The following is a 15,375-nucleotide window of genomic DNA, read 5'->3' as shown; positions in this document are numbered from 1 at the left end:
CCCATAGGAACAAGTGCATAGCAACACCCCAGAAACAAACCCACATGATATCAACAACCTTTGTAATAAAAGGATAAGCATTTTAGGGAAAAGTAAGAAGACATATTCCCAGAATGTTGGGGCCCCTGTCAGTGAAATAAATAACAGCTCAGGAGTTTAATAAAATCCACCAAAGCTAAGTTTGAGGCTAAAATAGCTACCCAAGCCGAAGACAATCACAAGACATTTTTTAGTTTTGTTCATAATCTCAAATGCACAGTGCAGCAATGTGCTGAGCTGATTGTGAATGGTGTTACCTACACCAAGGTTGAAGATATAGTGAACCTACTTGCCTGTCAGTTCAGCTCTAACATTACCCCTTTCTCCTCTCCATCTATCCCTCAAGTTATATCTAAAACTGGCTCACCTCCATCTATCACACAAGACCAAGTCCCAAAAGTACTATCAAAAGCTAAAATTACTGCATCAGTGGGCCCTGACAATATCCCAGGATGCATTTTAAATAACAAGAAGCATGATTTAGCCACACCCGTAACAACACTGTTCAGTCTCAGCCTCAATACAGGTTTTGTGCCATGTGAATGGAGAGCAGCTACAGTCATTTCCTTCCATAAGGGAGGACCCTCCACTGACCCAGGCAATTACAGGCTTATAAGTTCGATCAGTCTCATATACAAAGTCATAGAAAGACTTATGGAATTAATCAGTCAGGACATAGGGAATCTTCAGACTCTGGAGCTTTCTCAGTTTGGATTCATCGAGGGCAGGTCATGATTACTCAACCTGGTGGAGTTTTTTGAAAGGGTCGCCAAAGCAGTAAATGAAGGTAAAATGGTACATAATGCATGCCTTGACCTCTTCAAGCTTTTGACCCAATTTCCCACTCAGGCATTGTATAAAAGCTAAATAAACTGGAAAAAAGTAAAGGCGAATATCAAAGGGCTCTGGCTGACTAAGTTTGCAGATAAGAGTAAGCTAGGAGCAGTCATTAAATCCCCAAATGACTTAGCCATCCTGCAGGAAGGTTTATCTCAAATAAATAACTGGTGTCAAAATCATGGTCTGAAACTAAATGCAAAAAATGCATTATTGCATTCTTTGGGAAGTTATCTACCCAGGGAACTACCAAATTAACAATACAACTCTAAGTGTTGACCCAGTTTCTTGAGATTTGGGAACTTATGTGGACAATGACCTAACTTTTGATGAACATGTGCCTATTGTTCATAGGTTCATAGATAGGTACTAGGCTATTGGTCCAAGGGCCTATGTAAGCCTAGCCAACAAGGTTCCCTGGCTTACGCCACTGAAGAAAGGTATTTTTCTGTGCCACTGTCCAGCAGAGACACAGAAGTGATCCCCGGGGTGTATTTCCTATTTCCCATCCACTCATCAAGATTTTTCTTGAACAGTGCTAATGAAGAACTTTGCTTGACATAGATGGGTAGCCTGTTCCAGAGTATGGGAAGTCTCTGGGACAGGAATCTATCCCTCCAGCATGTCCTGTTTATTGTGGTAACAAGGTTTAGGTCCCTAGAGCATGTAGCTTGGAGGGATTGGGATTTCTTTAGGTGTAGCATGTCCTACAGCTCTGGGTTTGACATAGCTTTATATGTTAGGCAGAGATCACCTCGGAGTAGGTGATATGCTACGGAGTAAAGCAGGAGTTTTTTGAGGCAGTCAGTGTAGGGCATTTGTTTGAGGCCAGTAATCCTCTTTGTGAGGTACTTCTGTGGCCTTTCCAGCTGCTGCAGATGTCTTGTGAGGTACATTCCAAAAGGGGCATTGCACTCTATAATGGGGTCTAATGAGTGTCGAGTAGAGGGGAACAATGACCTCTTTTTTCCTGGATGAGAACCCTTTTGCGATGAGGTGTGCCACATAGAAAGACTTCCTGACTACTGTGGTGATGTGACTATCAAAGGAGAGACTACTGTCCACCTGGGTCCCAAGGTCTCTTATCACGCATTCAGTGTTAAGTAGATTGCTGCCTATGTGGTAGTTCATGGGTACAGAGTTTTTACCAAAGGGGAAGACACTGCACTTTTTGGCATTGAGCTTGAGGCCATGACTCTGACACCAGGCATCTGTCTCAGCGAGGCCCTTCTGTAGGATGTCCACATCATTTGGGGACTTGACTATAGCTCCTAGTTTGCAGTCATCTATGAACTTCATTAGCCAGAGGCCTTCTGTGTTAGCCTGTACTTCAGAAAAGTAGATACCAAACAGGAGAGGTCCCAGGATGGAACCCTGTGGTACTCCACTTGTCACTGCTTTGAGGTCAGATTTGGAGTCTGGAACTTTTACAGTGTGGGTTCTGTCAGTGAGTCAGTTGGCAACCCATCTTGTGATGTAGGGATTTATAGTTTAGTGAGTTTAGCTATAATTCCAGAATGAGGGATAGTGTTGAAAGCCTTGGCATGGTCAAGATAGGCTGTATGAACCACCTTACCCTCATCTACGGCTTTGGTGACTGCCTCAAAGAAGTTGATCAGGTTCAGGAGGCATGATCTGCCTTTCACAAACCCGAACTGGGTGGGATCCAGAGTTTGGAGGTTACCAATGTCTTTGTTTATGAGTTCCATGATGATACATTTCATGGCCTTGCAGACCAGGCTCATAAGGCTAATAGGTCGATAGTTCCTGGGATCAGTGGTGGCTCCCCCTTTCTGGAGTGGGATAACTGTTGCTGTGCACCATTCAGTTGGCACAAAGCCTGAGGTGAGGCTATTATTGAACATGGTGCTTAAGTTGGGAGCCAGGTCATTCTGAAGTTTGTGTAAAATGCAGCTTGGGATGTTGTCCGGTCCCATGTTGTAAGAAAGTCCTTCAGTATTGCAAAGCATATAAGCAAAGGGATTGTATCTAGATCTAGAGATGGTATTGCCCCCCTTTACTCAGCTCTCATTAGGTCAGTCATTGAATATAATGCCCTGTTTGGCAAGTATCTGTCCAGACACATGCAACAACTGGAATGCCCACAGAGATGCCATACTAAAAGATACAAGGCCTAAACAGCATGTCCTACATGGACAACTCAAAGCCCTGTCACTAAACTTGATATCCTACAGACTGATAAAGGGTGACATGTGTCTGGCGTACAAGGCATTCTCTGACCTATTACTGATGGATTTACTGCACATCAGCGAGTTAAATGACATCAGAAATCCTTAGTCTAAGGATCTAAATCTCTTCTGCAATAAAAACAGAACAGTTTATAGGGATAGGTATATCTCGCAGAGGATTATTCTGCTCTGGAACAGACTCTCCATCCATATAACACAAAGTTCATCCCCATCCATATTCAAGCACAACTCAGATCTATGGGTGGGAAACAAAACAAATTAACGCAGGACTGCCTCCTGTACTACTAATGGACAGAAGCAGCTCCTAAATGCTTTATCCATTGCATTGGTCCCCTCAAATTATCTATGGTATGATCTCTGTTATTCTCATTAGGGGTAATATATAATTTCTGACTATGGGATGGGTAAGGTCTGTCTATAACCAAATGGGATAGGTTATTTCAAGCACATAGTGCTTAACTATGAACCTACGAACTTATGTAGATATAGAGAAAATATATGTTCTTTCTAATGATGCTGTAGACTTGCTTCATGTAAAACAGATTTCTGTATTTCAAATTAAGTATTAGAACTATCAGAGTTGAGCTTGCTATTGTGCACATTGTGTGTGCAGACACACTTTGCTTTACCATGTATAAAAGTGCATGCAATGTATCTACAAATGCAAATTTGGATCTCAGAGATTTGTCAGTACCTGCACAAGATAACCTGGTTAAGAGAAAAGTACAGTTAAAATGTGCTTCATGCTCAGTGTATTGAGCTGTGATGGCAAACTAATACATTTATTTGCCTTCTGAAGACCACTTTATACTGATTAGAGTTACAGGATAGCCAGACCCCCCCCAGTTCTGTGAGTGTAAGACAGCAGTCTGTAAATAATGATGATGTCAGTCCCAGCAGATACCTCTGTTGCAATGAAACAGGTGCCCGTCTTCTGATATGGAGGGATGAAGTTGCTGTATAGAAGCTCATTCCTTAAAATTTGGAGAAAATACTCTGCTAGCTGTTATTTTTATAGTGTTTTCACCCCAAAAAAATGCTGAAGAAACCCATTATGTAAGCTTGCAAACATTTCAAAATGGAGTAATATATATGGGTCTACTTCTAAATTTTGAAGTTTCAAAACTTCAAATTTCTTATAGTCGAGACCATAAGATTTAAGTTTTAAAAGTTTGAAATGTAAATAAAAAAATAAAAACAAAAATGTTTCTTTTACATTTTTTGCAGAGAGCAAGCTCCCCTGCAGCCCCCCACACCCTCCGCTAATTAAATTTACCAACTCCAAGATCGCACTACAGTGAGGAAAATGGTAAATATACTATTCTGCACTGCACAGTGATCTCCATTTAAATGGTTTAAAGTGTCAACGCTTCGATCTTATGGTCATGACCATAAGAAATTCAAAGTTTTGAAACTTAGAAGTAGACCCACATATATATATATATATATATATATATATATATATATATATATATATATATATATATATATATATAAACTCTGCACATTATAATGGCATGTATAAGAACATGAATACCATGTATTTATAAACCGAATAGCAGGAAGGTTATGGTAGGTTATCATGGTTAAAGTAGGATATCAGACAGGTAAAAAAGTGCATCTAGTATGGGGTCTATATTAGAACATCAACAGGGCAATAGAGCAAATGCCCTTATACTGACACATCTTAAGCAAAACCACTAAATCTCGAATGGCCAGAACAGTGATTTTTTTTCCCCCAGAGAAAAAAAATTGCTCGGCCATTGTCTGGAATTTGCCATATCCTCTACTGTCGTGTGATCTCGGAGTTGGTATATTTAAGTAGGGGGGTGTGTGGGGACGAAGCCCCCCACTTTATTTTGTCTGTCTGTTTGTTTGTTTTTTTGTTGGCCCAGCAATCCTCCTGGCACCATTGCACAGGTATTTTCAGTAGTAGCTGGAAGACTAAATTAGTAAATAGAATCTAGTTTCAACGTGAGAGGTTCTCCCCTTCCATTCACCACATAGGGAGCTGTGTACTTCACACCTCATGACTTATTATTAACACAGAATTCACCAAACCTCGACAATTTACATCAATTGTCATTGAGTCACCTGTACAGTCATAAAGTCCTAAACTGCCTTCAATGTACAAATCAAGAAATAGCTAAAACCTTTGAAGACATGTATAGAAACTTATATGGACCACAAAAGCAAACTCGATTGGAAGATCGCATTAAATTTCTAAAAAACTTAACCTTCCCAACAATTAATGAACAACAAAAAGAAATGTTAAGAGCACCATTCACAAAGGAAGAAATTCTAGCTGGATTAATTAAACTTAAATCAAGTAAGCTGCCAGAACCAGATGGGTTTACAAAACCTTTGCCCAAAAACAAGCAAACAACTCACTAAAACTATACAAACACATGAGGGAATTCGGCATTATATCTTATTCAAAAGCCTAACTCAGATCAATCAAATACACTAAACTATAGACCAATTTCACTAATTAATATCAACATTAAAATCGCAGCTGCTATCCTAGCAAATAGGCTTAAAAGCTGGGTTTATGCACTCTAGGCAAACTTGGGGCAACCCACTTACCTTAGATGCAATAATGCAACGATGTGAAAAAGAAACAAACCCAAAATATGCCCTGGTGTTAAGACGCTAGCAAGACTTTTGACAAAGTAAATCAAAAAATTTTGTTTGAAGCATTTTCATTCTATAATATTCCAAAATAATTTATTGATATAATAAAAATAATATACAAAAGCTCATACACATCAATTGAAATAAATAAAATAGAATCCAAACCAATAAAAATTGTAAATGGTGCAATACAGGATTGTCCCCTTTCTCCATATCTTTTTAATTTGTATATTGAACCCGTATTCCTTCACATAACCCAGCACACTTACCATCACATACCAAAGGTTCTAAACAACAAACTCGCCCTAACAGCTTTCGCAGATGACATCAATATTTACTTTGAAACTCCAAATGCAGATCTCAGTAAAATCATGAAATTTATTAAATCTTTGTCATAAATATCAAACTATGAAATCAACACATCTAAATCTAGAATCTTCCCAATTAATCCACTAGGTTACAAAGAATACTATTTCCCAGATATGCCACTTCAAATAGATTACTCCTTCAGATATTTAGAAATATTTTTCGATCATAATCAGAAGTCAGTAATGTTAAACAATTTAGGGACGCTATGTACACAAGTAACACAAGACTCCTGTAAGTAGAAAGATATGAAGTTATCAACCCTAGCTAAGGTTGCAGTCATTAAAATGAATGTTCTCCCAAAGGCGATATATCAATTAAATGCAACAAACACAAATATTCCTGAAAAATGTTTCTAAAAAATTCACAGAGAAATATCTAAATTCATCTGGTACCCAAAATCAACAAGAATCCAATACTAGGGGGATTAGGCCTTCCAGATTTCAAACTATACTATGATATAATTTGTTGGACTAGAATAATTCAAAATATATATATATATATATATATATATATATATATATATATATATATATATATATATATATATATATATATATATATACATATATACATGGGTCTACTTCACATAATCGAACATCCAAATGCTCAACTGTAATATGGTCGAAACCATATGATAAAATATTTGAATGTTCAAAAACGTGAAAAATAAATAAATAAATAAATAAATAAATAAAAACTAAACACTGCTAGCAGGGGGCAAGCATCCCTGCACCCCCCACACCCACCACTATTTAAATATACCAACTCCGAGAGGACACAACATTGTGGTAAAGGGAAATCTTCCCATTCCGCACTCTATGGAGACCTTCATTCAGACCGGTCGAGCTTTTAAAAGTTCGATCATATGATCTCGGCCATATAAAAATTAAGCTTTTAAAAGTTTGACCATCTGATATGTGTGTGTGTGTGTGTGTGTGTGTGTGTGTGTGTGTGTGTGTGTGTGTGTGTGTGTGTGTGTGTGTGTGTGTGTTTGTATATGTATGTGCATATGTATATGTATGTGTGTATATATATATATATATATATATATATATATATATATATATATATAAAAAAATATGTGTGTGTGTATATGCAAATGTTAAGTACTATTGGTATTGGTGAGTGTGTGTGTGTGTGTGTGTGTGTGTGTGTGTGTGTGTGTGTGTGTGTGTGTGTGTGTGTGTGTGTGTGTGTGTGTGTATGTAGTTTCTGTCTATTTGTGTGTTTAGTATATAAGTCACTGCATGCATTTCTTTGCTTTGGTGTTTTTCATCAGTGGTCAAATTATGTAACAGTCAAAGTTCATTAGATTGACCATTACAGAATTCCAGGGCTTTTCCACTTTCTTTAAATTTATGTGACATTGGTGTTACTATATTTAATTTCTATGGATGTTAGGGACAGAGCCCCAACATCAGGACCCCCCCCAGTAAAAGTTGTTTATTATTTTGTTTTGGTAATTGCAAATGTAACCTATTTTTTGCATTTGCTATTGCTTTTTTCTCTGATTTCAGTAGTGATTTACGGTAATCAACAATGAGTTTGTTCATTATTTTGTGTGTTTTGATTACTCTCACCAGAGTTTATCATAAAATTATACATACACGCATATATATATATATATATATATATATATATATATATATATATATATATATATATATATATATATATAGATAGATATATGTCCTCATGCAGCACTTCCACGGTGGTGCAGCGGTAGCGTTGCTGCCTCACAGCAAGAGGTTCTCCCCTTCGATTCTTGGCTGGAGTGTGGGGAGTGCCTTCTGTGTGGAGTCTGCATGTCCTCCCCACGGTGAGTGGGCATTCAAAAGACATGTGTAAATGGGCGTGCCTTCGTTGAAGGTTGGACGTCGAGCTGGCACCTCGGCATTCGTGAAAATCTACTGCCAATCATTAGCAGACCGGAGTTCCGCTGTGGCGACCCCTAACCGGGAAAAGCCGAAAGACAACAACATATGTCCACATGCAAATGTGTGGTGGGAGAACATAAGGACATCATTTAACTTAAAATGTTCTTATAAGATTCACATATTTAGCTTTAAAAACAAGAATATGAGATGGTATAACTTCTTAAGTAACTTCTTTGCACACTTTTTCTCTCTGTCTAAAACAGTATGTACTGTTCATTCCTTGGTATATTTTTCTTATGCTTGGTCTTTCTGCTCATTGTAAAGAACAGCACTACGCTTACAATATAATGATATTCACAATGTTTGATTCAGTTACATTCACAGATAACATGTGACTGACAATAAAGGCCACCTCACATCATCACTCAGCCACTGAAAAGGATAACAGACTTTTGATAGGTTTACCTGATGAACACAAGCAATGAAAAAGATGAATTCCATTTCACCAGTCTACAAATGTCTAGTCTGAAAATGATAAGTAACCGTTTGTATTTGTAGTTTGTGTATGTGTTAAGGGCAGTGCAGAAATTAAAAAAATATAACTTAATTCTCTTAATCTGTATTGTAATAGAGTTTTTAGTTTAATTGCCCAACTGAAAGCTCATGTTTTAGTGGAAAAAGTAATCATGTTTAAGATGAAAATTTATATAAATTGAGGTGTACTTAGCTAGTATGCAATATGTCTCAGTAACTGGTATGTTTCTCATTTGTTTGACTTGTGCATTAGATGTTTCTGAAGCACAGGTAGCAACCAATCAGATTAAAGAATTTTGCTTATTCATTTTAAATTATCTACCTCCCCATCTCCCCCTTAGGATATTTATCTCTTCTTATTTTTGTATTGTCTAACCCTGTCCTCTTTCTTCTTCATCCTCCTACATAATTTGTCCACTAGGCTCCTATAGCTTCTAAATAATCCTTACCTTTATCTATTTTAGTTCAACACTAAACTACTCTGTTATACTCTTCTGTCCTGCCATTTCTCTTACTTTGTCTAGTCCCTTCTCCTTTCCTCTTTTTTTCTGCTATAGTCCTTAGCCCTAGCTATTTTATAAATATACCACCACTCCCCTCTTACCTCTTACTTTCAAGAAGTTAGCTGTATTCTGCTATTTCACTGATTGTTTCTGTGAGTTATCTCTCACTTGCTCTAACCATCTTTGTTCACCCTGTGGTCTCACTTAGCTCCCCTACCCTACCCTCAATTCCCACCCACCCCCATGCACTTAACCTTATACTACTCAGACCACACCCCTATCTTCTATTAACCAATTACCTCTCACTCATTAACTTTCCCATTCTATCTCCTGCTACCTTTATCGACCTCATTTTTCTGTCTAACTACTCCACCCTTTCACTATCTCATTAACTTACCTATCCTATTCACCTGTTTTTACCTTTAACAACTCTACCCTTTAACCTTGCTCTTACCTCTATCTCATATCTCCTAGCATCTATCTCCTATTCCTCCCAGCCATGCCTACTATACACAGGCCTACCCTCAATAACGGCCTTTTCTTTCTCACTATTCTTACCCCCCTATTTTTATCACATTATGACCCATGGTGGTGGTGCTGTGGTAGCGTTGTCGCCTCACAGTTAGACGTTGCCCGTTCGATTCTCAGTAAGAGCATCTTCTGTGTGGCGACATGCGTGAATGGGCGTTCCTTCATTGAAGGTTGTGTGTTAGGCCCAGTAAGCCAGCACGTAAAAATCTACTGCCAATCATTAGCAGACCGGAGTTCCGCTGTGGCAACCCCTAACCGGGAAAAGCCGAAAGAGAGAGAGACCTTACTTGCTATGAGCATCATAGCCTCTCTAATTTTCAGCTCCCCTTAAAACACACAATTTCAATCTCTCCTCTAGCCATACAAACCCACTTGAACATAACATCCTCATCATCCTACCTTCTTCCTAAATTCCACAGATTAACCCATATTATGTATCCACACACCAGAAAACAAATCCCTCTCCTCTATAAATTCTTGAAACACCTTCATAGCCCTTTACAGCTCCTATTACTGCATGGAGATATACATCCTAACCCAGGTTTAAATAATACAATCTCAGAGCCTCATTCTGACCATCCCATCCCTTCTCGCATCTCCAATATCTCTGACAATTATCTCCTCATAGGCCACCTCAATATTCGTAGCCTAAATAATAAAATAACCCAACTTAATGCCCTTCTACATGTACATTCTTTTGACATCCTATGTCTTACAGAAACATGGCTAAAACCAGTTGCTAAGGATAATGATATAATCCCACCAGGTTATAACATCCTGAGATCAGATCACCTAAAATAAAAGGGTGGTGGTGTAGCAATATTATATAAATCTCATTTACAGGTTATACCACTAAATACCCAACCTCCCTCACCCAATAGCGTTGAAATCCTAATCTCTAAACTACAGATAAATGCTAATAAATCATTATATATAATCTGCTCCTATATTCCTCCAGGCAACAACATTAACACTCTTGAAACTGTCCTTAATTGGCTCTCCACATCCTTTCCACAAGAGACCATACTCCTTGGAGACTTTAACATTGACTGGAACTGTTGTAACTCTTCCCAGCCTAACACTCATATAAACCTATATGGCTTCAATCAAACCATTACCTCCTCTACCAGAACCCATAAACCTAGCAACAAGCAAACCACCTTAGACTGGATTCTAGTTAACAGTAATCCCCTTTCCTATAAATCAGGTATACGTCCTGATGATATTAGTGACCATTCTCTTATCTTCATTGCCAGACAAAAAACCTACATACCTAACCACACAATCTATAGAACTATCCGTAACAAAAAACACCTCAACCAAGCCAGCTTTCAAGCCAAACTTAAAGCGTGCAATTGGTCACCCCTTAAATACTTACCACTTGACAAAGCAGTCTCTTACTTTAATAATACATTTCTACAAATCCTAGAACACCATGCCCCCTCTCGGACAGTCAGAACTAAGAGCAAACCTGCACCTTGGCTCACTAAGGAGACAAGACAGAAAATCCTTCAAAGAAATCGAATTTGGTCTAAATGGAGAAATACTAAAAACCCAGCTGATCATGAAATCTTTAGACAGTTGAGAAATGCTACAAAAAAAAATCAATAGTCCAAGCTAAAAAGAACCACTACCATAAGCTCCAGCACGCCCAACATAAAAACCCTCAAAAATTTCAGTCAGGTAAAAATAGCCTACTCCACCCAGGGCAGTCCAAAACTCCAACCCCAGCTAATTTGACTCAAAATTCTCCCTGCCAAACTGCCAATTCCTTTAATAAATTCTTTGTGGACTCAGTCCAATCATTAGCAAGTACCTTATCACCAGCCAGCATCTCCAACACACTCTCACAAACCATTTTACCTCCTCCCCTCCAATTACAGCCTGTTCCAACCTCTCTCATCCATACCCAGCTTCAAAAACTAAAACCATGTACCTCCTCAGCTGACCTCCTTCCAGCTGAATTTCTGCAAATGGCAGCTGGAGTACTTGCTTACCCTATCTCTATCTTAATTAATAGGACCATCACAGAATTCTTTGGAAGGTCTCATATATTATACCTCTACATAAGGGAAGAAGCTCAACTGAACTATCTAATTTCCATCCCATAGCTCTACTTTCTCCTTTAGCTAAAATCATGGAGAGATGCATTCACTGGCAACTTCTCAATCATCTCCTCCAAAATAATCTTTTAGCCAACTGCCAGCATGGTTTTAGGCCTTTTCATAGTACTACTACTGCACTGCTATCCTTTTCTGACTCAATTAATAAAAATCGAAACAACAACTTACTCATCTCTGCCCTCTTTCTAGACCTCTCCAAAGCCTTTGACATGGTGAATTATTACTTAATGATAGATATACTTACTTCACTTTCAACTGACACTCAGGCAGTCAAATGGTTTGAATCCTATCTTAGAAATAGACAACAGGCAGTCCTCTGGGATGACAACCTATCCACTCTACTCCCTATTTTGCAGGGAGTCCCACAAGGCTCTATTTTGGGGCCCCTCCTCTTTTCTATTTTTATCAGTGACCTGAAAACATCCCTACCTCAAACCACCTGTATTCAATATGCCAACGACTCGACCCTAATCTGCACCGCAGCATCTTCTGCTGAACTTCAGTCTAACACCCAAAAAGTATTTACCTTAGTTGAAAACTGGTTCTCCAAATGCTGTCTCCTCCTTAACCCCCCCAAAAAAAACAAACTTCTACTGTTTACCCCTACCCAGAAGTCTCCCTCTATTGATTTCACAATTACATCAAATAATGGCACTGTAATTGTACCAGACTCAACTACTAAACTCTTAGGCGTAACAATTGACCATAACCTCAACTTTGACTCACACATAAACTCAACCATCAAATCAGTGAATAGAAAACTGGGATTCCTCTATAGGCTAAAACCATTCCTAACACCTACATCCAGGACTACTATTGTCCAAACTCACATAATTTCCACGCTTCTCTATGCCACCCCAAATTTTACAAATCTATCTAAAAATAATCAAAATAAGCTGGCCACTTCTTACAATAACACTGCCAGATTTGCCACTGGGTCCTCATTCCATACTCACCATTGTCAAAATCTAAGTAAACTAGGATGGTTGGAACTGCAAAACCAGCTTCTTTTTCAACAACTAATCATCACCCACAAAATCTTGCATCATCCTACAAATACTCCCATTCTCTGTAACTTGATCAACCCCTGTAAAAATCTAAGTACCCTATGCTCAGCCAATAAATTACTAGCTGCAACCATAAAATCCAATAACAAATCAGGTGATTCTCTATTTTTTAACACCATTGGAATCCTTTGGAATAAACGTCCAGGTAGTCTTATATCCCTTTCATCTACTCCTCTTTTCAAAACGCATCTAAAACCCTTCCTTAATTCACAATGGCTGTGTCCATGCACTAATCCTGGCTGAAACTCTTTTTGTCACAACTAACCTTTCTTATTTACTAAGTTTTCTGCTTTAAACTCTGTTGTCAAAAGTGTCTATTTTTGTCTTGTACCTATTATTCTATATACCTAGTTATATGTCCTTCCCTCATTGCTGTTTCTTTTGTTATATAATGTAAATAAGCCTAACTCGTAGGGTTTTTTTTTGTTACCATGTCTAACCAATTTTTGATTAGTAACCCCTTATGTCTATAGTTACTCATGTATATTAGTTGTATCCAGCTGCTGTGGAGCTTTTCTCCCCGGGCCTCTACTGAAAATGGACATATATCCAGCTAAACTAGCCCGGTCAACAAATGTAAAACAAAATAAAATAAATAAAATCTATAACAATTAACACAGAATATCACATTTGCAGCAATTAGCTAAAGGTCAGTATGTCTTTTCAAGTTAAAAAAGTGACATAAGGATGACAATTCATAAATCAGTAGCTATCATCTACTTTGAAACTGAAACTAGACTTTAAGAAAATGATATGCAAATATATGTATTCCATAATGCAAAATATCAGAAAGAGATATATACATATTTCCACAAAATAACTGAGAGGATATATCTTGAAGCAAAATTCAGTAGTACAAAAGGGTGCCTCAGTGCAATTAGCAGAGGCAAGCAAACAAATACTCAAATTTATTTTACTCTGTTGAGCATCACCAGTGTACTATTGCTAAGTAAATTGTTCTGACATGAAGACATCAATACTCCTTGTGAGACAGTACTTGTACACCTCTAGGGCAATAGTTATTGAAATACGTCCCTGCCCTTCCTCCAAAAATGAAATACAAATGTTAAAGCATGTTGGCCATATAACTATTTAATTGTCAAGATATTATGAGTTTGTCTTAGATGGAGAGTCATCAAAATATAAAGAAAAAGTATTTAAATTGTTGACTTAATGCATACACGTATTTATTACATGTTTAATATGTTTTATTTCCTTCTAGGATATGGTGATATGTATCCCACTACACTCCCGGGAAAAATCGTTTGTATTATATATGCCACATTTGGAATACCCCTGATGCTTTTAGTCATGACTGATGTAGGAGATTTGCTTGCAGTGCTTCTGTCTAAGACCTTCAAAAAAACTAAAAGACAGTTTAAAAAAAGATTCTCATCATCGTCTCCATCACCTTCGCCATCAACAGTACTGTCACCACTGCAACCTCCTCCATCAAAGACATCACGATGGTCTTCATTTAAAATTAGAATAAAAGATAAAGAACACCAAACGATATCATCATCAAAGCCGAACATAGTCATCAGAGAACCATTAAATATAACAGACGTATTGAAAAGTCAGTCTTCAGTTAAGAAGAGATCATTACATTTACGAAATGCTGAAATCTTCAATAAAATAATTGCAAAAGAAAACATGAATTTTGCACCATTTCAGTTTAATAAACTTGAGAGAAGCATGTCATGTCCTGACCTTAAAAGTATAACCTGCAAATTTCCACAAATAGGTGAAGAACTTGACAAGCTGGATGTTCCAGTTGGACTTGTGATATTTGTTATTTTGGCATTTATCATGTTAGCAGCATTGATTCTCAAACAGTGGGAAACACAGTGGGATTATTCAGACTCCGTTTACTTTTACTTTATCACATTAACTACTATTGGATTTGGTGATATTGTTCCAAGTCACCCAAATTTTTTCTTGCTTACCTCTCTTTTCATTATTGTAGGCATGGCAGTTATGTCTATGGCGTTCAAGTTGGTTCAAAACAGAATAGTTTGCGGATATAAAGCTATCATTTCCTTCATTAGTGGTGGTAAGGTAAAAGAGTATGAAAATATGTAAAAATTTACTTGAATATATGGCAATGTGCTCTCTTTTATTTTTTAAATATCTGAAACTAAGATTTCCTGATTTAAATGCTGCATCTTTAGTTATTTTTGAAGGGACAGTTATATACACAATTCTTCTTTAAGTGGATTTTTGTTTTAATAAAATAAAGCAATTTTCATAGTGATATATTAATCTAAATTAAAGCTGAAGAAAGTTTTCTGTGACAAATATTCAAAATATTCTTTACTTTGTAAATTGCATGTGAAATGTGAATAAAGGAATGATCTGTTCTGGGTTTCTATTTCTTAATCTGATATTACTTAACATTTACAGTTAAGATTTCACCAAAATTCTTCATCAAGCTCACATTTATATCAGTTAAGTAGCATTTTGCCTTTTTCACATCAGTCAAGGTATTTCTTAGTAATTTTGAATGTCATTTAATTTGTACAGCTTCTTTAGCAACAAATCTATACTGAGGTATATACTGTTAATATCTATGAGTATTTTAGTGTAATTATTCACATTTGTGTGCAATTAATTATAAGGTGAGTTGATTATAGCTTATAGCTTCTGGAAAG

At 37.3% G+C, this 15,375-nt stretch overlaps 1 protein-coding gene across 1 annotated transcript in view; it reads left to right on the top strand.

The window, feature by feature from the left end:
- KCNK18 (potassium two pore domain channel subfamily K member 18) overlaps positions 1-15,008 on the top strand; it is a 480,381-nt gene extending 465,373 nt beyond the window's left edge. Inside the window, exon 3 of the mRNA XM_044055967.1 lies at positions 13,947-15,008. Coding sequence (XP_043911902.1) covers positions 13,947-14,806 — 860 coding nt within the window. The 3' untranslated portion in view covers positions 14,807-15,008. The remainder of the gene's footprint in view (positions 1-13,946) is intronic.
- Positions 15,009-15,375: the final 367 nt, after the last annotated feature.

This window comes from Protopterus annectens, chromosome 14.part0, assembly GCF_019279795.1.
Source record: "Protopterus annectens isolate FY-2018-M chromosome 14.part0, PAN1.0, whole genome shotgun sequence".
Lineage (NCBI taxonomy): Eukaryota > Metazoa > Chordata > Ceratodontiformes > Protopteridae > Protopterus > Protopterus annectens.
The sequence above is the reverse complement of the archived record's forward strand: the minus strand, read 5'-3'. Positions and strand labels throughout refer to the sequence as shown.